At 42.5% G+C, this 26483-nt stretch overlaps 1 protein-coding gene across 1 annotated transcript in view; it reads left to right on the top strand.

Moving 5' to 3' along the window:
• LOC308108169 (cadherin-6-like) overlaps positions 1-26483 on the top strand; it is a 121463-nt gene that overhangs the window by 77950 nt on the left and 17030 nt on the right. The window contains exons 6-9 of the mRNA XM_080460929.1: positions 8812-8999; positions 12297-12547; positions 20146-20282; positions 22511-22632. Coding sequence (XP_080317055.1) covers positions 8812-8999; positions 12297-12547; positions 20146-20282; positions 22511-22632 — 698 coding nt within the window. The remainder of the gene's footprint in view (positions 1-8811; positions 9000-12296; positions 12548-20145; positions 20283-22510; positions 22633-26483) is intronic.

Here is a 26483-nt window from a genome sequence, read left to right as displayed (position 1 = left end):
TTGCATTAGTTAGTGAAAGATGCTGTCAAAGTTTTTCTTTGTTGAGTTTATGTGATGAAAATGTCTCTTATTTCTTATAATCTCAACATAAAGCCTTTCTTAATTATGTCCAAATGATGTCCCAAAGATTTCTTTTTTATATGGGTTTTTACAAACTCGCCCTAATTGCATGGACTTTGAGGCTAATGCTCATTTGCTCGTTTTCCCGGCAGCATCACTGATATCTCAGCTCAGGCCTCTGCATTGTGTTGTGTTCACTACTCTTCAGAAATCAATGTTTGCTTTGAAATGTTTACACTTTTGCTTGGTGGTTTGGCCGGGTTAGAGCCTCTTGCGTGCTGGTTCTGGCCCACTGACCTTATGTTTGACACCGCTGGCCAGTAGTCTGGACTTTAGCATAATAGTCAAGTTAAATGAACTATATCTAATTATTCATCACTAAAGCGAACAGTCAGCTGCTTTGCGGCTCTTCAACCGTTGTAACAAGCTCACATAAATTTCAGGGACTCATAACCATGTTGTTATTTTCATACCTGATAGTAAAATCATTAATTAATTACTAATGTGTCTTAAGTCATTCTATTGCAGGAACTCGTTCATTCTTTCATTGTACATTTGGCCGTAGTTGGGCAATATGCTTGTCACATTTAAGTCAGATTTTTTTTACTTTATTTTAAGAAACCTAGATTGTTGCTTCGACACACAGTTCCTACATAGACGCAATTTGCCGTTATAGTTCGTCACACGTCAAGATTTTTATGATCTGATACAGATTGTTCCCTTTTGTACAAATCTCAACAAGCCACATTGATTTTAAATGCATCTAACATCATCAGCATTTAGTATTTTTTGAACAGCTGTGGTTCTTTTAAGCCTTTCTGACTCCTTTTAGGAGCCTCCATATTTCCTAAAACTAAAAAAAGAAGCCCGTTTACAACATTACACATTCACTATTTGATGCATCCAAAGCTGGCACTCAAGAATATTTTCTGAACTTTGCCACGGTGACATGAAATGCCCTTCTATTCAGGAAGTTTTAACTCAAAATTGTAGAGATTTTGCTTTCAATTAGAAATGGATTGCGTTCTTCAGAGTATCCAAAGCAACAGCATCAGCGCCTCCGGAAGGTTAAAAAGATGTTGCTGGCGAATTTTCTACATGTCATTTTTCAGCGCTGTGAGCCAAGACGGGAGCGGAGCCACGCAGGCAACTCCCCCAGGGGCCCCGGGCCCCCCCCCCCCCCGAGGCTTCAAAGGTTCGCCGGGCGGAAATGAGACTGTGTAACACGAAGTGACGAGGCCCTCAAAGTTGCCTCTGCATTTTTAACGAACGTCGGCCCCCTCGGTTTTTAATACTTTCATCACTCGGAGTTGGCGCTCTGCTCGGGTGATGCATATTTTAGGATTGCACAATGTATTTTTATTCCGCATTAATCACATTAATCCGATCACCTCGCTGACGCGCGGCGAACGCGGGTCACGGAGTCAGGACCACGAGCGGCGCGGGCTGGATCTGGATTATCTGGGAAATGAAGGTGGAGGCAGCTTGCTTCTCTCTCTCTCTCTCTCTCTCTCGCTCTCTCTCTCTCCCGGGCCCCAAAAATAAAATAAATACACAATGCGAAGACTGTCAGGAGGAATCGGAGCCTCAGATTGCAGTTTTACCCCGTGGCATCACTGCGGGCTGATCGGGGCCCGGTATCAGTGCCACACATAATTCCGCTCATCTTCGTTGTGCTGGGCGAAGGAGGAAATGTCACGGACGGACGCCCTAAACCCCGGCCGCTTGCACCATGAGATATCACTTTAATTGTGTCTGTGTGTATTTGTTCTTAATAAAGGTTTAAAGTTCACGACTGCCTTTAGGGCGGAGAGAGAAAGAAGAGAAAGGAATGAAGAAAAAAAAAAGAAAGAAGCTGAGATAACAATTTAACCGAACGGTTCTTTCTCGCTTCCCGTTATCGCCCTGTACTTTCTCAAGATAAAATCAAGTTTGGACACTTCTCCTTAAAATGTAGCTTAAAAGGAAGGATGGTGTGATGTGATTTCCATTTTTACACTACGTGGACGCCATGCTGAGATTTTTCTTGTCACTTTGAGGATTATTTATTTTTTTCTCTTTGCTTCACTCCCATCTAATCTACATATGCATGCATTTGCATACTTTTTCATTAGGGGGCGTAAATATGGAGGTATTACTGGTGAAAAGGGTTTGAGCACCTGTATCAGTGGAGTTTGTAGTTGTGTGCAGCGATATGTCGGTGTATCAGGAAATTAGAGGTCACATACTCTTTTACACTTACACATCCACATATTCTTAATTACGGGGGTACAAATCCTATTTTACAAGTCACAGATTAAAAAATTGACACGCTCACATTGTTGCTCTTATTGTTGCAGTAGAGTTGGTGCAAAACATATTGATTACACCTTAATCAAACCACGGGACGTTGTGGACAAAATCTGAAAACGTCTGTGCAAATCTGAATGTGGACTTGTGCAATGTGTGTTAGATAATATTTGTCTTCTTTTAAAACACAAATAGAAATTGATAAGTACAGGCGGTCGAATCATCCCCACGAGTCTCAGATTGTCTCCTTCCACTATAAATCCCAAATCGTGCCCCTCCCCTGAGATATGTGGTGAAAAAGGTGGCCCGCTGATCTGAGAGCGGCTGACTCTACGGCCAATCACAAAATGCAACTTTTTGAAAACGCCCCGACTCCGTCTCTGTGGGCTCGGTGGAAAACACTACTACTGCACACGAGCCTCACATTGTTAATGTTTAGAGCGTACTGTCCTCTGCAATCATGTCCGTGTGGTTTCATTACAAAACAAGCAACATCGCCAACTTGTGGCCTGGCATGCTAACTATATTGGCATCACCACTGTGGGTCCCTGGGCGAGACCCTTGACCCCCCCCCCCCCCCCCCCCCCCCCCCCCCCCCCCCCCGTTCGTTCCTTTGTTCGTTCGTTCTTTTCTTCCTTCATTTGGTTGTTTTTCATTCCTTCGTTCTTTCCTTTGTTCTTTCCTTCGTTCCTGCCTGTGTTCGTTCTATTTACTACAGCCGTGCTGCACATGCGCAATAGCAGCGTTTCCACCGTCTACGTGGAGACGATGGCCAAGCGTTTTCAAAGTGGCGCCGCAATGACATTTTCCCCCTTTATACTTGAACACGTCATGTGAACGGAGCCTTAAAATATTTAATGCGGCCCATCAGGCGAATGGACTGCATTAGGTTGGTTGTGTTGTGTTGTTTTTGGTCAAATTCTCTCACATGTTGTTGCATCCATCCAAACTGGGCTGTGCAGTGTAGTTGGGTTTAATTGGGTGATAATCGCCATTTAGCAGAGCCACTGAAACAGCTGGTGTGAATGTTTTAGCTGTCTTAAAGCGTCCGTACCTGCGTGTCTGTGTGTGTGTGTGTGCGTGTGTGTGTGTCCGTCAGCAGCCGTGATAAGGAAGTGAGTAAACAGCTGCTCCGCTGGCCCCCATCACATCACTCACTCCGATCTAATCCTTTCGAGTTGACGTAAAGGCACCGCTTCCTCCCCCTCGGTTCCCCGGCACTCCGGCTTCCCGAGTCCATCTCTCCATCTTCTAATTGTTTTCCCTCTCCCGCTCCGTCTCTGCCTCGTTCGATCACAGTCAAAGTGCCAGACTGCCACTTTCCCCCTCCTTCTCTCCACCCAGACCTCGCACCCCTTCACCCAGTTGTTTACAGTGCCGGGTGCAAACAAGACCACCCCAGGGTCTGTTTGGCAGATTGCACTTGGCATTATCATGCTGTTTATGTCACCACACTTAACCGACACTCACACAGGCTCACGCTCGTATTTCTACCAGCAGGCGGCCCATACATCAAGTGTGTACCCAGACCAGGGTTTGTGGGGGGGGGGGGCGCATCAGGTTGAGGACCAGTCCATTACTCTCCAACACAGGGGTGTCACACATGCGGCTCACAGCCAAGAAGGGTCAGTCCAACCGGCTCGATGATTTCAAATCACATTAACTGCAATAAGGTTTTTTTTTTTTTACTTGCACTCAGAACTGAACACGAGATGACAGACTGACAGGGCCCACCATAAATATTAATTTAGGAAAATTATCATGAATTATGCCATTCCAGGTCCATGTTTGACCATGGACAGAAATGAAAATTCAGAGAAATCATAACATAGGCACTTTTACTTGTAACATCTCAGGTCTCAGTGTGTCATGTCTCTGTGTCTGTCCACCCCGGTCTCTCGCCTCATGTTTCCAATTATCCAATCGTCTTCTTCACCTGCTCAGCACTCGTGTGCGACACCTGTGGTCTCTCTGCCTTCCCTGTGTATTTAAACCCCCCCCCCCCCCGCTGTTGTTTGTGTCGGCTTGTCTTGTCGTTCCTGATTGCACTGTGGTTCCTGGACTGTACTTCATGGTTTTTGTCTTCTCTGTTCTTGGTTGGATTTTTACCCACTGGACTATTCATCAATAAAGTCAGTGTTGTGTTGTGTCCGCTACTCTTAAGAATTTTGTTTAAAAATAAAAAAAATGATTTTCTTTGAAATGTTTACACTTTGCTTGTTGTGAGCTGAATTGGAGCCTCGTGGCCAGTTTTGGGCCACAGGCCTTATGTTTGACACTTCTGGTTTAGATACTCCCTTGCACAATGTACTACAAGTAATATTTCTAATTCATATGTTAAAAATGTGCTCAATTAATGGCAATTGCAAGTTGAAGTCACAGATGCAAAGCTCTTTTCTTTTAAAAAGAAAATGAGTCGGCTCACCTAAAATATGAAGATTTTGAAGAAATCAAAATGCTTAAAACACAAACGTATGACAGCCATATATATTGAATTATCAGAACACGGAGCGTGTTACTGTGTGCTAACCCAGAGCTGTGTCCTCAAACAAGTTCAGGAGCAGGCTCTCACAGAGACACACAATCACACACTCACACACATACACACATACACGTACACACCTTGGGACATGCATGTCAATTCATTTCATTTCACACCAGGACTCCAATCAGTGCTGTTGGAGCCAACAGGCAACACAATCTCCAACCAGCCAGAAAGAAAAGCGAGCAGAGATGAAATCTGCTTTCCCCTTCTTTTTTCTTTTTTTTTTTTACCTCTGGGCTCTTCAGGGTTTCGTCAGGCTCCCACGTGTTTGTTTCACCATTATGCTGTGAGAGATAGGTGCATAAATATGCCCATAACAATACGGGAATGAAAAGAAAAAATTTGCTCTGTGTGAATACAAAAGCGATCGAGGTGATTGACCAAGAGTCGTCCCGAAAGCCACCGCGCCGTGTGTGCGTGTCATTCTCAATCAGGATCTGCAGGCAGTGCCGGGGTTACGGTGTTTGTGTCCACAATCAGACAGAGATTGAAATAATTTGACCTGCATCCGAGATGTGAGGAGGAGAAAAAAATAAATAAATAAAAAAAGAGGCATTTGCCGTCGAAAACAATTTCCTCTGGACTTTGTGCGACATTCTTGTAACATTCATGCGCAAAGCAGCAATTCATGTTGTTTTTCTAGGAGGAAATTGTCGACAGTTCACATATTTTCCCCCATTTTTGTGTCGCCAACAAGTTGACTTATTGGTGCTCGGTAACATAGCATCTGAAAACCAGCGGTGGGAACAGATTCTAAACATTTTACACAAGTAAAAGAAAAGAGAAGGCATCTAAAAAATTACTTGAGTAAGAGTAAAAATGTACTTAGTAGTCAGTAATTGCTGAGTAACCTCATTCATGTCATTACATTAGGAGGTACAAATTCCGATATAATGAAACAGTATAACTTTTAATAACACATTAAGGCAACTATTTGGAAATGAATCATTTTTACCCTTTTTTTTGGCGGGGGGTAGAACTGAATTGTCCAAATGTTGACAAGCTGACAGCATATGACTGTAACTGTTATTATTTTACGCCGATACCACTTTTTTAAAGGACGAGTACAAGTACAAACCTTTAGCTACTTGCCGATACAGAGTATCGATACGCGCACGTTCAACAGCCTTCAGTATTCATGGCGCAGTGCGTCGCATTGCCCTATGCGAACAGTAGATCGTGATACACTCACTAACTTGCTGTTAGTGAGTGTATCAGTCATACTGTAATCGTGTGTAGCATGTACCATCGCTGGGGTGTGAGCCCCGGAACTCTTTAGCAAGTAGCACAGCTCAGAGTTACGTGCTGAGCAGTTAAACTAATGAACAACCTCTATTTTTCCAAATGTCACTCGAGAATTTTCGGTAGGAATCATCTTCCACCCCTTCTTGTGGTATTTTGGCAGATAATAGTTTACAGTCTGTCATACGTCTGTCATTCTAATTAATATTAGAGAATCTCCAAACTGCTGACATCGCTTGTGCCTCCTTTCATACCTGCAGGCGACGTTGCTGACACACAACGTCGCGTGATCCATGCCATGTTGTATCAGGGCTCCTTTTACAAGTGCGAGCAGTCCGTGCGCTATCGACCCGATACTGGTGTTGGTATCGGTACATCACTAATATGAATCCTAATCTGGAACATCTGATTCTGATGGAGATATAAATCTGCACAAAGTAGGAAAAGATTATGTCATTTACCACAGTGTCACCTTAATGTCCGATTAATAGGCACAGTTTCAAGGGGATTTAAGTGATTGATTTTCCTCGGGATGTACTTCCCTCTTCACATGATGTTTGAACATGTCTTGGAAGGCTCGAGGCGCTCTTCACTCCAATAAAACACTTGATGATTGCAGCTGCAGTGATGGCGGTGTGTGTCCTGCCTTTCCCCACAATATATATATATATATATATATATATATATATATATATATATATATATATATATATGCACATCCTTTATCTTGCTCCTTCACACACACAGAAACATACAAACACCCCCAAACTGTTGCTGGCTGAGTACTGTCGAGCTGCCGGGGCTTGATGACGCCTGCTGGGTCTCAGCAGCATATAATTACTCACTCAAGTGGTTCATATCCACCGCCACATCTCTGGAGATGACGCGCGTGCGTGAAGTGTGCTGATACGAAGTCGCCTCGGGTTCATATCGCAGAATGATGATTCATTTGCATTCATTTCGACGTACTGTATTTGAGCTCGGACTCCATTCGGTACCTGAAACAAGCTGCCTTCTCTCTTTTTTTTTTTTTTTTTTTTTGTTCCTTTGCTTGCTTGCTTCCAAACGAGGAGGAAAAGTCTGCGGCGGGCAACCACAGAGTTGGCATTTATTCCTTAGAACAAAAAGATTCATCACACCTTCAGAAAAATACATTGAAATGCTTTTTTTGTTTTGCTATTGTTAATGATCGTCAGCAGTCTGACAGAGAGACACTGCTCCAGCATCTGGCTTCCATCAGCATTTACACCTCTTTTTTTGGAGGCGAGAACGCTTCTTTTGTTCTTGCTGTCTACCCGTCTCACCTCCTTAATGAAGTTCTCAGACAAGAGAGGATGTTGTCTCTTGGTTCCGCATATAAACCGAGCTATGATTTCTTTTTCCAGTGAGGAGCAAAACTTCTGGCTTTGCGTGTGTTTGTGTGACGCGTGTGTTTTGTGTGACGCCAGTGTCAGACAGTCGTGGTTTGCGGTGGTGTGGCTTCCTAACACTCAGTACAGCACAGCAGCGGGTGATTAAACCACTGGACTCTGCCAAGCTCTGATTGTACTCAAGTCATCTGATATGGCTCAGTGACTTTCCCATTTAGATGTGATGTAGATAGAGCGGCTTCCCCTATCACTGGCACTTCGATTGAATTTCTAGATTACATCTAAGAGCCGCAAAATAGGACTCTGCCAATCATCAGATTTCAAGCGTCCATATCCTGGCTTGCTTTATCCAACTTACTACTACACTACCATGTAGACCAGGGGTGTCAAACATAAAGCCTGTGGGTCAAAACCGGACCACAAGAGGCTCCAATTTGGCCAAACCACCAAGCAAATTGTAGAAATTTCAAAGAAAATTATTTTTTTCAACACATTTCTTAAGAGTAGCAAGCCAAACTGAAATATCAGTAGCCTCAAAGCCATGCTGTCAGGGTGACTTTGTTAAAACACACATAAGGCAACAGCCATTGGAGACGTTTTGGGGACATTTCTCTGTATTTTGCACCAAAAAGTTTCATTAAAATTGGCCTTTTGTTGAGATTGTAGTCATTTTTGTTAGCAATTGTCAGTTTTTTTGAAAATATAGGTATTTTCATCACATGCACTCTGGGCTACAAAAAAAACTTTATTCTGTAAGTTGAAAGTTTTGTATGGCACTATTTGTTTGTTGACCATTATCAGACTGAAACCATTATTCATCACATATCAATATGCATCTTAAATAGCTGATGTTGAAAAAGGTCGGTAATGACCTCAAATAGCTATTATCTTTTTTTTTCTTTTTTTTTTTTAACAAAGCAACACTTTATAAGAATTAATAATGTTGACTTTGATGTTGGCAGCGTAGAGTAGCAACAGCAAAAATCAGGAATCGGAAGGACCAACCATCTTGGACCAAGGATAGATTAGAGGCATTAGTGGCTCACTACACAGCCTTGTGGCAGAAATTGGTATTACAGAACAAAAAACAATTGCGTCTATAGGATTTAATAGGCTACCACCTAATCTTGACCATTTTTTTCCAAAATGTCCAAGTTATGCCAGCAAATTCAGATGCAGCCCCTGATAGCTCATCTTGGACTTCAAAGAGAATTATGATCTCTGCCGATTAAATTGACTTACAGTTCAATGTGTAGCAGTCAGGTCCATGCCCTACCCTTGACTGTCTGCATTGCTCTTCTTTAGGTATTTACCAGTTCAGAGTTCCCGAGTCATCCAAGTCCGGCACCCCAGTCGGGCGAATCCAGGCTACCGACAAAGACATCGGGAGGAACGCCGAGATGTTCTTCACTATTGTCAGTGGCGACGGGATGGACATGTTTGACATCTCCACCGACAAAGACACTCAGGAGGGAGTTATCACCGTCAGCAAGGTAAAGAGAACACTGGATCGGGCTGTTAATCATCCCTGGGATACTATCATTAAATGTTTATAAAGATGAGCACTCTTAACAAAAGGAAAAGAAATAACACTTATTAAGAAAATTGCCAGTAATTTAGTTTCACTTTAATGCATCAGGTGGCTGTGCAGAGTCCCTGTACCATTCAGTTTGTCCACATTTTGGTTCTTTTTAATCAATAATTGCCAAGACTGGTTGTTACTAGTTTCTTCTATTAAATGTTTGACTAAACACATAACACACACTAGTGATTACAGCACAATACACAGACCTCCGGCTACAAAGTCTTTAAAGTTTTTAGTTATTTCTGAATTACTTGAACTGAAATTGCCAGAAATTGTTTTTGTGTTTTTTTTACATGTTTAGCTGGCAAGGTGAAGCTGGTGTCAAATTACATACATTCTATGACCCCGTTTACACGAAAATGCAACTTTTTGAAAATGGCACCCAAGGTAGAACTTTTTGAAAAGGCACCGTGGAAATGGTGGAGGGAACGCAACTCTTGGAAAGTGCTTCAACTCTATTTCCATTATTACGTTATTAGAAAAACAACCAACAGCACCCACAAGTGGCCCATCATGTAAACTAAAATTGTTTTCAAAACGCTGCCATGTAAATGCAAAACTTTCCTGAAACCCTGTGTGTCGTGTAAACGAGGCCTATGTTGCATGGTCGGGCGTTGAAAAAAGAGGGTTTTACCAGTGTTACATTTTATTGTTATATTCCCAAGTGTTAGCAGCAGCCGTTGCTTCAGAAATGACTCATGGAAGTGTGTCACGGTTGGATTAAGCTTGGAAAAGTGAGTTGGCCTGCAAAAAAAACTGTCAAACTTCCTGCCGTAAATTACTCAGACTCCAGACAACCTGAACAGTCTGTTTTAGGTTCCATTTGAATCTTATAAAGAATAAGCACAAGCGGAAGTCACTCCACATGTTCCGTGTTTCATGTGAAATCCATGGCTTCGCCATCGCCAACGTTCAAGTGAGGCGGGCTTTTAATTGTCTCGATACTTTTCTCACGGCATTGGTGAAATCAAATTACCTCTGAAAGAGTGATTCAGCAAATCCCACACTTTGGACTCATAAGGACCCTGCCCACGTAGCCTGTTTTACACGTACTGTTGAATATGCAAAGCCCCGGCATGCTTGACAGATGAAAGAAACCAAATTAAACTTATTCATCTTTACCTTCAACCCCCCCCCCAGTCCCAGCTTTTTGCAGCAGGCGCTGATACACAGGACCGAAGCTTTTCTTTTTCATGCTGCCAGATTGTTTGAGACGTCTCGCAGCGTCCTCAACGAGCGTGTTTACTGATGTACAATCACAATTGATATTTAGAAATTCCTTTGTTCCTCTTGCTGACACCACCTAAGAAAGTCGGCAGGCTTCAACAAAGACGTAATGATATTCTGTCAGCGGGATACGAGGCGAAGACAATATCACGGGTTTCTTAAAGGAGAGGCAACACATGTGCAGCTCCTCAACTAAATCTCAAGCTTTGTGCTTGTTTCAAACAACTAGCAACAGCCGGGTCCGTTGCTGATAATGCCAAGGAACAGATTTCCTCAAACTTATTTGCACCTTGGAAAAAGCTATTATCGTTTGTCATCAGATTGGATTTGTCAACTGTGTGATATCAGATTTTATTAATGTTGGAGCCTCTTCTATAACAGCGCGTGCTGTTTTTCTGCGCTCTTTTATCGTTCAGACAAGACGGCGGCGTTACAGTGGGAGAGATGCCTTCTTATATTTCATAAATCCCGCCTTTGATGCTCAATATCTCATCTATCAAATTAAATATTAAATCACTGGCTGTCTTGCAGTACTACAAATAAATGTGCTGTTCTACATGGCTTGGAGCCTTGTGTTACAATAAATATGTACAGCATAAATACTCAGCCCAGAACCCTGCTGAGACGTTTATTGTGTCTTTCAGGCTTGCTTGCATCATCGTTTCACATTGTTTGGCATCGTACCACAAAAACGTCCATAACTATAAGCAGGTGTCCACATTTTCCTATGGGTCGCCAATATTTACAGCTGTTACCTTCAAATACACTTATGAGTTATTGTCACATTAATGTTTTTCTGTAATTCCTGATGCTTTATAATACAGATAGCCTTCTTTTGTCGGCGTCCTAGTTCACGGTGTCAATGCCTCTGAGAGGGGATAGTGGTCTGTTTATCATGTTTATAAATGTCTTCCTCCCTCACCACCTGCTGCAGGTCCTTATTCTCCATTGTAAAACTTGAAGACTCACGCAGTGCAGCAGTTGGTCAGGAGACTCTGTCCAAATTAATCCAAATTATTCACCAAGAAATGAAGGAAACAAGCCGTTAGCTGCAGGAATGCACCGATACCACTTTTTTGAAGGACGAGTACAAGTACGAGTAGAAGTACGAGTGTCACCGATACAAGTATTACATTATGTCATCCGCCAGTAACGTCATCAAGCACGTAGACAAGAGTGGGTTATCGATGTCCACGATTTAGGGATCCTTTAATGTTAATGAGAATGATAAAAGTAAGACCGACTGTAAATTATGTTCTGCCAAAACATGAAGAGGAGGTGAAAGCTAGTTTGTACACCAGCAACTTAAATCACCAGAAACATTTGGAACAGCAAGGTTAGCACCGAAGTCACTCATTAGTTTAACTGTTCAATGGATCCGGGAGGATTTAACTCTGAGCTGTGCTACATGCTACATGCTACAGAGTTTCAGGGCTCACACACCAGAGATGCTACATGCTACACATTATTAAAGCATTATTAAACACTGATGCCAGACAGAATTTGTTGTTTGCCGCACAAAATAAAAACATTGGAATTGCAATGGCATTGAATAAGCACTTGTATCGGTAATTGGTAGCTAAAGGTTTGTAACCCACTCATACTTGTACTGGTGATATCGGTGCTTCCCTACCTAATTTTGCTGTTTCTAGGATTCAGTCGACCTGCTGCACAGATGACTTTCCTGGGTTGAACCAGTTCCAGTTTAGCGTTATATAATACATGGAAAAAGTTGCATGGAGGTTCTTTGCTCTCGATATACTGAGCCTGCAACCCATTGTGTACTTATCAGGAGAAAAGAATGGATGAATGGCTGGATTCAATTTATCGGAGTAATTAAAGAGGGTCAATAGTTTTTATGGGCTTGTGTGGAGCAGAAAGTGTATAAACGAGGCACAGAACATTCCCTTTAACAGCTTTTGTTCCAAGTTTGTAGCAGATATATTCACAATCTCTTCACAACTCTTTACATTTTCAGCCTTTGGATTACGAGAAGAAGCCTTCTTACACAGTAGAAATTCAGGTCCAGAACACGCAGATGGACCCTCGCTTCATGTCCTCTGGCTCCAAAGACATGGCCACGGTCCGGATCGCAGTGGAAGATGTGGACGAACCGCCGCTGTTCGACAAAGTCAGCTACCTGATGGAGGTGAAGGAGGACGCTGCGTTGGGTGTAGCTGTCGGCTCGGTCAGCGCCATGGACCCCGACGGAGCTCGCAGCATGGTCAAGTAAGGCTAAATCTCTCACTGTTTCTTTTCAAAAGTATTCAAATGCATTAGGTATGTGATGTGATGGCATAAATACTTCATGGAGTCAAAATAGTCACACTGTCAGACTAAATTTCTGCAGTTCATTGACTGTAGACCACAGGTGTCAAACATAGGTTAGTTCACAGGCCACATGCTGCCCAGTTTCGTCTTGAGAGGGCCAGATGGGTAAAATAGTGCCAATAACCTGATCGCAAAGGATCATAAACGAGGTGACACTATTTTTGCAATAATAAATCACAGTGTCATCGGCATAGATGAAATATTGTTCTGATTGACACATTTGCAAAAAAATTTAAACATGGTTCTAAAATGGAGCCCTGTGGGACGCCATCTGTAGTATTGATTTCAAAAATTACACACTACGCAGTGCCTTTGACCGAATAGAATTATTATTTTTTTTTATTTTCTTTATTGCGGCCAAGTACACATGATGAAAATGTCTATATTTTTGCAAAATCAAACAATTACTATGAAAAATGACCCTCTGACGCAAAATACAATGAAATGTACCTCTGATAGTTGTTACATTATTTATACAAATTTACCCCGACAGCATGTTTTTGAGGCTAGTTTGATATCAAGGAGGTAGCTAGCTTTTATGACAGCATCACTGTCTCAGCTCGGGTCTCAGTGTTGTGTTGTGTTCACTGTTTTAAATCTATGTTTTCTTTGACATTTTTACCATTTGTTTGGTGGTTTGGCCATATTGGAGCCTTTTGCGGGCCATCTTTGGCCCAAGGCCCTTATGTTTGACACCGCTGCTCTTGATGGTATTCACGGTGCTTCAGAAGCCAAACTAAACCGAGCTTCCTCACACAGCTGCAGTCAGCTACACTACATGGTGGATTTAATGGGTACAACCTTGCAAACAAACACCATTTATTATTTAAATGACTAGGAAACACCATTACTTCTTCTGTAAGATAAAAAAAACTGAGATTGCCCATGTCAGAGCCTGAACTTACCAACAGCAGAGCAGCCGGATGGAGCCCGTTGTGTGTTTACATTTGTTTTCTAATTTAGAAAATAGAAATCATGGCTCAGGATGTCACAGCTGCGGTGACAACCTCACCAAAACGGACCCAAGATTGGATTGGAGTGTATAGATTTGCCTCCGGTTTCTTTTCCAACATTGGGATTTAGTTAGGTCTGGACAAAGTAGGTGAATTCTTCACATGTCAGTCGGTGGGGGGGGCAGAAAGCATTTCCCGTCACAGCCACACAGTTTTCAGTAAATTGGGTACTTTGCTGTTAATGTCACTGTTCTGACAATGGCTCAGTCTGATGAATGTCAGCTTTAATCTGAACACAGAACAAAAGCACCATTCACTAGCTTTTAAATCTTAACCTGCATAATAGCTTTGGAAACAAGCTACCAAACAAGCACACACCAGGGAGACCTTCATGTTTCAGTTTGGTGGCTGCAGAGAAAATCTGGCCAGAATCAGAAACCAGGTACACGGTGCAATGTTTTACCACAAGATGTTGCAGTTGTCATGACTTCAGTCACGTCCTCTGTATTTGGTCTGCTCCGCAACAAAGAAAAAGAGATAAGTTTGAATTTAAAGATTATTATGACACCTGTTTTGAAATGAAATTGAGCTGTCTGTGGCCTCTGATCTAGAAAATTCTATGATTTCTTCAATGTCGCAAAAATGCGAAAGCGTCCTTTCTTTTGACGCCCTCATAGTGTTTATGATACCTAAAGCTACGTCACGGAGTGAGCAATCGTCTAGTTTTATCTTTTAAAACTTTTTCAATCAAAGGTTTTTTTTCTCCGATTAAAATATTCAAGGGAATTTAAATTAAAAACAGAGCTGTAAAGGAGGATATGGAGATTGTTGGCAGAGCAGCAGAGGAAGCTGTGGTCAGGCTGGATGTGGAGGCTGATGGTCCCCTGTGGTACGGTCCAGCCGACCTGCGGTCTATTCTGATGGTCTGTTGTTGTGGTTCGGGACATAATTATATAAGGCGTTAATCACACTTTTATCAACAAGACCAGGTTTACTTGAGTCATCAGGCCACTGCTGATGCTGTGAGGCTGATTGTCTTGGAGACCCTTCACCCTGTCTTTCATCTCCCTTCAGTAGAGGCGGCCTTCCTGCCCGTCTTTGTAGTCCCAGCAATTGGATGGTCAAGATGAATGGCTCACTGTTTGGCGTGAAAGAAACTCTGTTTGAAAATACTTTGAGAGGTTTTGCTCTGTGGTATGACACCGATAGGGTTAATAATAGAAAGACTTGGGTGTCCTGGAGACAATGGTCCATCCTGCCTGTCTAGCGCCTCACAGTTTCTGTAATAATGCCAAAGCGAGTGGACTCTATTGTTTACGGAAGTGAAAACTGAAAACGTTCAATGCATCATGGTGCTCAGAGTCACCGAAAACGCAACTTTTTGGGAAGAAAGTGGAAATTGTCTTTAAATTATAAAAAAAAAAATGTCACCCAATTGACGTGCTTTACAAATTGCAAATAAATGTACTTATTCAATCTACATCAAACAATCTAATTAACCACAGTTTGCACACAATAACTGTACATAAGCTACATTTACATGTAGATATTCATTCATACTTATCCAGGTTTATATATACTTATTTGGTTTATGATTAATTAATATTAATTGGGCATTCCTTTACATTTTACTCAATGTGAGCATCTCCATTTGAAGAGTTATTATTGAAGAGGAATTTTCTCCAGCGCATCGTTTTCAGCGTTCCTGTCATTGTTTCGCTGTAAATGCAAAAACAATGCCTTTTCACTTGAAACACTGTGGTGTAATAGGGGGATACATCTTTTGCTTGAACTAGGATTGGCCGGTGGATGTGGACACGAAAAGAAAAGAGGATGGATGGATATTCATTTCAGCTTGAAGGTGATTCAGAATCGGTGGTCTGAACCGGTGAAGGCTGTGGGTTCATTTCCATCTAACGAGAAAAAACACCTTTACAAGTTGTTCAGCGTGGTTGTGGACTAACAGCGAATTCGTCCTACGAACATTGGCGTAGTCACACATTAAATCATGCTTAGCGAAGGAAGCCTTTTTCTGCTGCGCAGGTATGCACGTCGGCACTTTCTGCTCGGCTGTTTTTGAAAATCTCAGCAAAAAAAAGATTCCACGCAGGAGTGCGACTTCAAATGGCCCCTCAAAGCTCCAAAGGTTTGTGAGCACTTCTCCTCAGAGTGGTGAAAACAGAGGAGAAATTTCAGGCGAGTTCAACGATGGATGGTGGAGCGATCACTGTTGAGATTACAAACCAAGCAGTGAAAACTGCTGAGTACATACACAACAGAAAACCGCACCTATGGGCTATATATAAACCCCACCGCCTCACTGCGGTACTGTTCATTATTGATGCGTGGCATTAAGATAGTTTGAGCTGTGCTGCTTTCTTGTTAGTAATTGTCCATTACTCAAGCGGTGTCAATGCATCTTGGGAATTTTACAAAGTAAAAAGGCCTAAGGCCCTGAGTAATTTGCAGAGTTGCAGCGGGTATTGATCAGGAGGTGCACAACTGTTAAGATAAACTTTCCTCATCTCAAAGGGTTATTTGAAAAAAGACCAGAGAAAGAAAAGTAATAGGATGCAGCCTGAAACAGGAAATTTAAAACAGTGTAAACCAGAGGTGGCAAGTCACAAGGTGGTGTTTCATTTAAGTAGGCATTTTTGTGAAGACAAATGTCTGTAGTTTCTCCTGCTTCCATGCTTAAAACGGGCTAATTTTGACCTCTATGAGGACGATTCTGAGCTACAGTGAAAGGATCAAAGCAGCCGAGGGAAACAGTTATCGATAGCGACGCTTCAGACTTTGATGGATTTAAGAATGACCCGAGTCAATAATGGCGAAATGCCAGGACTTCCTGTCTCTGCTTCAAGAAAAGACATTTGCAAAATAGGATTTTCAGATGGATCTCATAGTGTTTCACATCAGGTTCAGCGCCATTTCAGGCCCCGTTTACGTGACAACGTTTCAAGTTTTTGCGTTCACACAGTGACGTTTCTGGAAACGGGAACAACAGAATCGCTGAGAGCGATGTAGTTAGCATGCCAGGCCACAGGTTGGCGCTGTTGATTTAGTAGGTTTCATGTTTATACGGCAACGTTTTCAAAATGATGTCCGTTTCTACAGAAATGGCAGAAGCGCTGAAAACAATGTAGGACTGGGTGTCATGACCCTCTGGAGGAAAGCATTGTTGTTATTGTCCGACTACTCGCGCAGAAGAACTATTTACTTGGGCCGTGGTGTGCAGGCGTCGTAGCAGCATTTCAGAAAAGTTATATTTTCTTCTGTTTTCCAAAAGTTCCACCTTGGAAACCATTTTCATAAAGTTGTGTTTTCGGCGGCTCCGAGCACTGCTGTCATGCAAACGGACAGAGAAAACGCAATGAAAGTTTTGCGTTCTGACTTGAAAATGCCTGCGATGATACAAGTAGAGTCATGGTCCGTTTCACTGCCAATGATACGGCAAGGAAAATGTACAATTCAGACACAAGGCAACTCACAGTGCTTCACAAAGAAATACATTCAAGAAAGTCCATTAAGAATCTTAATCTGAAGTGTTTAAGATTACGAAATGGATGAAAACTTCTCGCACAATCTCTCATAAACCTGTGTGCATCTCGGCTTTCCTGCTTCGTCCTACTCTTTTTCCTCATCTGACTTCAACCACACCTCTGCTCCGACTGCATTTAACCCGCTCTAGGAATCCGGATTCCTCCCTCTTCACAGTCATTGAACCTTTTCTGCAACACGTCCTCCACTGACCCTGGTTTGTGCACTTTCAGTTCCTTTTCATATATCAGTCGATCTGCGGTATCCTACTCACACGTTTTGAAACTGGTTTCCTGTGAAGTCTTAAGGTGGAGCAAGCCGAACACTAGAAAATGTTCCTCCACACTCAGCTGTGACTCCGCTTTAGTTGGTCCACTCGAACCCAGCGCTCGGCTGTTACAGGCACCAGACCAGAACCGGTGGCTAACTTAACATTGTCAAATCCGCGCTGACACACTAGCAATACTTACAGTGTGCACTTTGGACGACACTGGTGTAAACACAGAGGAAATAACCATGATGCACGCATGAGCCTGTTGCGCCGTGTGCAGGCGGGGACGGAGCACAGTCGGAGGTTGGAATGGGGCCATCAGCAACTGACGTTTAAAGTAGGCAACCTGACGTGGTCCGTATTCCAATTAAAACGAGCAGGGAGGCGTGCTGCACTCGTAAAAGCGGATGTGTCGCGAGGGGCCCGCGCACGCACTGCCGCGCCCGCACACCATTCCAATTATTCTTGTGTTTGTGCATTTGTGCATGAGGATGCATCATGGAGCCACATTGTGTCAGTGAACTGTAATTTTACCGCTGAGTGCTTTCTAATTATGATCAAGCCGGGAAGTAGTGAGGCAGTGTTTTGCCTTTGAGATTCATATATGTCTTCATAGAAAACAGTAATGAAGATTGAGAGGTGCGTAATTAGGGACGGATGGCAGGTGGATGCAGCGCGGATAGCGAAGCGAAGCCTCGCTCCAGATGCAGGATGTGTGCTTGTATGCGGCGCGTCGTGCGGCGTCTCGTGCTCGCGCAGTAGTTTTGGCTCTGTTTTGACAGGCAGGCGAAAAAGACAGAGGCAAAGGCATCTCACTTCTATTATCTATGGAGTGCTTTGAAGCTGTGAATAGCCGCATTCAGCAACTAGTTCAAAAATAGAGAATGCTCTGTGAGCAGTCCGCAGACAGTGGGAAGATTCTGGGTTTTTTTTTTTTTGTTTTTTTTCTTCTCGAAGCTGCTGTGATGTTTTAACAGGCTACTGTGCGGTTGAATGGGAGGAGAGGACAGAATGCTGCAGCTTCTTCCATCTACCCAGTTATGTGATTCCACTGGCTTGAATATCACTGCTGCCTGTGTCTCTTTGTCCATATCAAAGTTTGTATCTCGTCATTTGTGCTCTGGGACTCACTTCACAGTTTGGGTAAAAAGATGCTTAAATAGGTGTTTGCGCTGAAGCCAGGCCACAAAATCATGTCGCGATGAATCACAACAAGAGGATCTCTCCTTTCTTCTTGGGCTTTCTTGAAGCATGAATGAGTTTTCCCATTGGCTTCTGGTCTGGTTTGGTCCAAAGAAAATGTGGGCATATGTGGTTCAGTGTCTCTGTGTTTTCCCTGTGATGGAAGGGTGACCTGTACAGGGTGTACCGTGCCCCCCCCCCCTCTTTCTCTCATGGATTGGCTCGAGCTCTGCACAGTTTGTACAGACGATGGATAAACAGACTAAAATCACTCACTTTAATCATTATTAATACTTAGTTTTATTGTCACACAACCAGCAAACTGCAACGAGCACACCGTCCACTATATACAATCCAATTGCAAATGCTGTGAACTGGTAAATAGGACCTTCCCAGCTGGTAATAATCCCAGTTCCCACACAGCAAAAATCTCCATCCAACACATTGTCTTCAGAAAGAGGGAACTGGCTGTGCTCGTTTAAGAGTAATTCCGATCACACTTCATATAAAGACAAGACGATACCTAAGCTTTTGTTTGATCACATTGTTTTGCTTGTCTTGGACTCATTGTCGCTGCTTTAAGCCCCGTTTACACGACAATGTTTTCAAACGAAAATGGAAAGCGTTCATTGCTTTTTGGGCGCCCGTTTACATGACAACGGTGCTCGGAGCCACTGAAAACACAAGGTTTTTTTTTTAAATGCTCTGACTCTGTCTCCGTGAAAACGGACGAAAATGCACCTTTTTCCAATTGAAAACGGTTTGATAGAATATAAACATTACCAATGTCGCGAACGCAGACATTCGTGTGGACAGACGATCAAGCTGGATTGCTGTTCCAGGTAACGTTCCACTCTAGAACTACCAAGTCCCAGGAGAATACAGCTCGGGAGTCAGGCCACTCTGGAGGCCAGAATTGTTGTTATTGTCCATCTACTCGGGCATGTGCAGAAGAATTATTTACTATGGTCATGGTCTGCATGCGCAGTAGCAGCGTTTTTGAAAAGTTGCATTTTCAGTGGCTCAGATCACCATTGTCGTGCGAAGTTTTGTGCTTTCACTTGAAAGCAATGGGGCCTTGTTGTACCTTCAACGTGCAAACAATTTAGGTTAACTTCCTTAAATGTGCAGCGCTCTGACTTTGCTCGATCTATTAAACAGACAAGCAAAGGTTAATTAATTTACATTCTGTCTATATCACACAGTCAAATGAGATTTGTTATTCATACTCACGGGCTCACGAAGCAGCGTGGCAGTATTCATGTGGCTAATAGAGTTTTAAAACGGTGAGCTCTTTCGCTCCCTCTGGCCACAGCAGCGGTGGCACATTTTAACCAGGGCGCTCCTGCGGGAGGTGAAACCGCTTCACCCAGCAGATCCGGCCTGCAAGTAATGAGCTCGCATTGCACCTCCAATGACTTTAATTACTCAAACCTTTCTGCAGGAGCCCCACCGTGCATGCCGCCGCTTCAGCCTCCCATCTTGGATTCCTCTGCTGGATTAACTTCTCCTAACGATCCCCCCCCCCCTGCTTCCACCTTTCATTCCAGGTACTCCATCGACCGGCGCACCGACATGGACCGCCTCTTCAACGTCCACCCGGGAAACGGATCCGTGTTCCTGCTCAGAAGCCTGGACAGAGAGGAGACTCCCTGGCATAATATTTCAGTCATCGCCACCGAGTTCAGTAAGTTCAGCGCCCCCCACCACCCCCCCCACCCCTCCGAGACCGTCTGTTTCACTGATGTGCTAATATATTGATGCAGAGAACAAATGTATGAAAGGCAAACAACAAGTCTGGCTGCAGAGCATCAGTCACAGTCAGTTATCGAGGACGAGAGCTCGGTATCAAGTGTCGCCGCGCCACCTAGAAGGTCTGCGACGTGCCTGAGTGGAAACTGATAAAGGATCAGTTGTACAAAATTACAAAAGTCTTCCACTTGGTGGTTGTTTATCTTGATGTGCCAATGTTATCCACCCAAGTTTTCAGGCCGTTGAGATTGTTGCCGCTTCTTCAATAAGCCGACTTGAACAAATTATAAGATTTCACTGAGGCAAATCCACCAACGCCATGCGGTTTCACACAATAAGGTACTAATTCACAGATCATAAACAAGTCAGGAAAAACTCATTTGATTTGAGGTCAATTGATATTAGGCGATAACTTGACCATTTTATCCTCAAAAAAAGATATCCTTGGTTTAATAAAATTTTGGATTTGGGCCACCAACACTAAGAAAATTAACTATTTTGCACCTCTTGACCCTGTTTATTCACATTTAGCACAATCTTAAATGCACCTCATTACACCCCATTTACACGACGACGGCTCAGTGAAAATGTGGCTTTCCATAGTACATTTTCACGACTTCAGTCGTCTCACCCTGTTCATGTCCAGTAATGACAGTTGTTATACTGAACCCCTTTGGGCGCAATTTGGTAGTGTAGTGGACACCACAGCATATAGCCTCAATCGAATCAGCAATCTTTTGATTGGAAGATAACCCAGTCCACCAACTAAGCTCTTTTGTTTCTTTTAACATCAAATATTTTCCCAAAATGTTTTTAGTGGTCTGAAATCATATTTAACTGAGAGAAAGTATTGAGGTACGTGTAGAAATGTAGGAACAGATTCTAAACCCGGACAAGTCTTTCTACCAACGTTATTTTCACTCTCGAGCAAACATAAGGAAGCAAACTTAGATGTCATTAACTGGCTGTGTCTGTGCAGACAAAGCAGGGTGACCCAGCTGCACCATTGTATGCCCATTAATTTTGTTCTTGTTTTCAAGAAGAAAAAGTAGTTTTGGGTCATGCTGTTCTTCTAAGTGCTGGGGCTCTGTTGAACGCAGATGATTATTTTTTTTTTTTTTCTTAATCAAGGAGAGAAACTAAAGCCATCATTATAAAGACGATGTAAAAAAATAAATAAGGAAATGGAATGGAATATTTTAAATCATTCCTTCCGTTTCTCAATTTATTTTTCTTCAGGTTTTAGCCCCTATTAATATCAAATAACTTCAGTCTGAAGGCTGATTGCTTTCCCAGCTTGAACCCAGACATGCTGTGAAAATTGTTCTACCATCTACTTGGACGTGGGCTCTGCCGAAAAAAATATAAGTATAAGTATAATTATACGAGCTGTGTTTTTCTTGTTTTTTTCATATTTAAATTTTTTCGATGTTAAGTAAGCTTGTTTACGACGTCTGTAATGTTGCGTTTGTGTGTTGGGTGGCAGTAATACCATCTTGTGGTACAACGTGGTATTACAAGATTTTACAGGGCTAGGGATGTGCAACACACAGAACACAAGGGGAAGTACGCAGACCACGAGAGCTGTGATTGGTCTGCTCTACTACGTCATGGGCAATGTTAAGAAACTCTGCATGTGATCCATATGATGGTGTCGTAAATGTAAATTTTATCGGAGAAGCACTGTTAAATTCAAGAGTGAACAGCACACACACGGCCCAGAGCAGAGAAAGCGTCCAAAATGCTTTATATACCTCCAATAATACGGACGACACGTGCTTCTAAACTAAAGCTATTGTACCTTTAAAGACGCATGCCACTTTTATGTGTTGGGGTCAAAATGGATTAAACTGCTTAACTTAAGTTGGCCCAAGATACCATCTTGTGGTACAAAGTGGTATCACAAGGACAACGCCAGGGCGAGTGCCTTTGCGTGCTAAAATCTTGGAATAATTCAGCAGATTCCTTTCGTTTGATTGTCTCTTCGCCTGTTCAGGGGTCAACATAACGCTCCAGTTACCCTTTCTGCCATTTCCACGATCTGAATCCAGGTCCCTCACACTCGTTTTCCCAATGCAACGGTGGATATCAGTGTGACCTCTTACTGGACAGTTCGGGTTCATGCAGCAGAGGTAAACATCCTTTCTGCTGTCCGTCCTCCAGATAATCCCCGTCAGAGCAGCCACGTTCCCGTCTACATCCGCCTGCTGGACATCAATGACAACGCTCCTACGTTTGCCACTGTGTACGAAACCTTCGTCTGCGAGAGGACCAAGGCTGGTCAGGTACTACAGCTTCACCCACACGACAATCAGCAATCAACCTTCAGCATCGTCAGGATCGTTCGTCTTTTACCCAATGAAAGGCCTCTTTTTGGGATGCAATTTTCGCTTTATCATTAAAACCATTTAAGGTGATAGTTATGTCAATTTTAATCATTTTCATTCAACTTTCACAATTGAGTCGTAATTATGGAACAAAAAAAGTCTAATGACATCAGAGCGTAGCCGCCTGAAAAGGTGGAGATAGTAAATTAATTAAGTTTTGTGCCATGTTAAAATGAATTGAAGAGGAAAAGGAGAAATTAATTAAGCATACATCTGATGCTGCCAATATAGGTCCCAGTATAAAACTGGATCTGAAATATGAAAATACAAACATCAAACCAATTGTGTTTTTGTCCTAAAACATGAAAATTAGCATTTAGCATCTATATTTTGGAAAATACTTTTTCGCTTCATGTTTTATTTTGCCTTATTTTTTATTTTTTATTTTTTTTTGCCTTTGAATTTTCAGCTTTTTCTAACATGTTTTGAAATGAGACTACAGATGCTATGAGATAGCTAGTCTTTATAGCCTCGTCTTTGCTCATAGTCTGAAGAAGTATTTCTGATTCATACATTGATTAGTTGATAATGGTTTCAAGTTCATGGGGAAAGAAAAGGCTTTTTTTTAAAGATCCAAACACACGAAGGCCCCCATTTATGTGACAACTTTCAAGTGGAAATCCATCGTTTGAGCCTTTGTTTCAGAAAAGTTTTGCATTAAACTGCAGAAATGCTGAAAGCAATGTAAGTATCATGTCGTGGTGTACATGCGCCGTAGCAGCGTTTTCTTGAAGTTGGGGTTTTCCCCTTTACACAGAGACAGAGTTGGAAGACTTTCAAAAAGTTGGCTTTTCCCCTCTGTTTCCATGGAGAAAAGAGCATTTTCAAAAACTTGAATCTTGCGAGCCGTTTCCGAAAAGTTGCATTTTCAGCTGCTTCGAGTACCTTTGTCGCACAAACGGACACCCAAAACAAACATAAAGTTTTCCGTCTTCACTTGAAAATGTTCTGTTGCGTAAACGTGGCCTCAATCAGGTCTCAGTATGGAAGCTTGCGGTCATGTGGCTTCCTAGCATTAGCATTTTAATACCTGCAGTTGCATTCAGTCTTTGTTATTTATAAATCTAGTTTCAGCATGTGAATCTTGTTTGAGTCGTTTCAGGTTTTATATAATGGCTTTGTTGTTGCCAGAACTAGGATAACGCTAACCTCTATTTTTCCGGTCTTAATATAAAACATCCACAAGTCCGCTTTAAATACGGTTTGATTTTCATTTTGGGAAACTAAATTTGCCCACATGCAGAATTAACGTTGCAGCTAATGCAACCCGCTTCTGGTTGTGCTTGACATACCAGCCAGCTACTTGAACATTTCCTTCGATGAATATTCGTTGTTGCTAATATCAGACGTGCCTCTCCGAGGCAGATCAGACACTCGGCGCCAGGCTTCTCGCTCGCGGGAGAGAAAGTGCCCCCCCCCCCCCACCCACAAAAAAAAAAACTGTGTTCATTTTATTAACTCCTGTTTTAAACACGGCTTATTTCCACCGCAATCATCTGATTAATATTAGCACGACTGCTGAGGGTATGTGGAGAAGCTGCTAATTATTACTTCACCTCCGCCAGCAGGGATTCTCTTTGGGGAGACGTGATAGACAGACCACAGAGTGGAACAGGACAGAGCTGCACTGTGAGGGGGAAAAAAAAAAACTATATTAGATTTTAAATTAACATAATAATCCCATACAAGAAGCACTAACGTCGTCTGAAAGACGCTAAAACAGGCCCGGGCTCTATAAGCAATTTCCTGGCCAGGCTGTGGATTTTCTTTGGCCGGTGTGGAAGGTATTGATTGGGAGCGCGCAGTTTTAAGCAGTTTTCATCGGAGAGTGCTCCCGCTACAAAAACGGTTAATTAAAGTCCTCCATCATAGCAATCATCACAGTGTCAAATGCTGTATCGTGCACAATTTTAGCCAGTTGTGTACCTAAGTAAGCACAAGTGAAGACCTGAGTCAAAGAAACTTTGAAAATAAAGCAGGCTCATTGTGAATGACCAGGGGAGCGGCATGAAAGCGATTCAGGCTGTTTGTGTCTTTCCTTTTCTTCTAGTTGGGAAAAGAAGTCGTACTCATAAGGTGGGGAAATTGTGAGAATGTGTATAAAAAAAAAACAGAGGGCACCATTTGCACTGTATATTGAAAACGGATAAAATGTTGAAACCTAAATAATTTTTTTTTTTTCCGACGTGAATAATGCATCCCACATTTCGGTGTGAAGGAAAAAGTTTAGACAGCAGCATGTGTGTCGCTGTGCTGCGTCAGCGCTTCTTTCTGCTCACACACTCTGTTTGTGAACCGAGGAAACCAACTGGTGGAGTTTGAAGGTGAAAAGTTTTCCCGTTCTTGCTTGATACGGGATTTCAACGAAAGAAATGTATTGCTGTGCATGGCAGCTTGCACGTATTGTTTAACATGACTTGTGCTGAAAAGAGAAATAGCCTCAAACTGGGTGAAAGTTTAGGATATTCCAGTGTTGTTAGGCTAACCTTCAAGCCCCGTTTACAAGACAACGGAAAACTTTTAAAACTTTAAGAAAAAGGTTCTCAGAGTCAGAGTCAGCTCCAACTCCGTCTCCATGGAAATGGGCGATATTCTCCTGGGAGTTGGTATTTTTGAAAGTTGGTCGTCTGTCCATGTGATTGTTTGTGTACTCGTCATCGTTAACGCTAGCGTGTGTGTGCGTGTGAGTGCCCACTAGTGGCCCAATATGAAAACTCCATGGTGTTCAGAGCTTCTGTTGTTTCCCTGGATTGTTTTCAAAATGTTGACCTGTAAGGTCGAAACTTTTCTAAAATGATAATGCAAAAAACAAAAAAAACAACAACAAAAAAAGCATTTTTTTTCTTAGCTTTTTTAGTCATTATTGTTTGACTTGGCTGTTTTCAGCAAAGAAAAAAAAAAGGTTTTTGAAAAGGAGTGTTTGGGTAAAATGAAAATGATTCTGAACTAATAATTTGGTGAACGCTTCATGGGTCCACGTGGGGCCCGAGAGCTGCGAGTTGCACGCCCCTGCCCTAACCTTAAGTTTAGCACAAAGTTAGATCAGTTTAATTCAGTTTTTTATTTCCATAGCTCCAAGTACAACACGGTCATTGCAAGACACTTTTACAGAGGAAAACCAACAACCTGGTTCAGCTCGGGGGTAGGGATGACTCTGGTAATAGCACGGCTCTGGTATTGCCCTAACCAGGTGGCAGTCACCCATCCTACTCTCTCATTGTCGCAGTACTCCAACCTTAACTCTTCCTCTAGTTTTTTTTTGTCAAACCTTCGGCCAATAACCTGATGCTAACTTTTACCCTCCTCCAACAAACCATTACCCAATGGCATTGCTCTTATTAAAACCATATCACAGTGGAATTACCTGAACCTTTACCTTCATTCAGCAACACTACTCCAATCCCGAATGGCCTGGTAGTGTTTTCCTGACCTTAAATATGTTTCATAACAGGTGTCTTGTGCTCCACCATTGCCCCAATAGCATTGCCCTAATCTTAACCAATCCTGAAGGAGCCATTTGAAACAATCTATGCACACTTCATTATTGTAAACCTGTTTATTTTGGTATTGTTAACCTCCTTCGAGAAAAAAAAAAAAAGTAGAACTTTTTTTCCTCAACACGGCCAAACTGCATCCAGAAAAATTAGGTTGCGTTAAAAGAGACAAATACAAGCAGGGTTCTCTGCGGTGCGGTCTCCGTCTCGTCTTACTAATGACCAGCTGTGAAAAAGCCAGTTGTGACGGGAGCC

Source organism: Lipophrys pholis (genome assembly GCF_963383615.2).
Source record: "Lipophrys pholis genome assembly, chromosome: 1".
Lineage (NCBI taxonomy): Eukaryota > Metazoa > Chordata > Actinopteri > Blenniiformes > Blenniidae > Lipophrys > Lipophrys pholis.
This window is presented reverse-complemented; position numbering and strand designations above follow the sequence as displayed.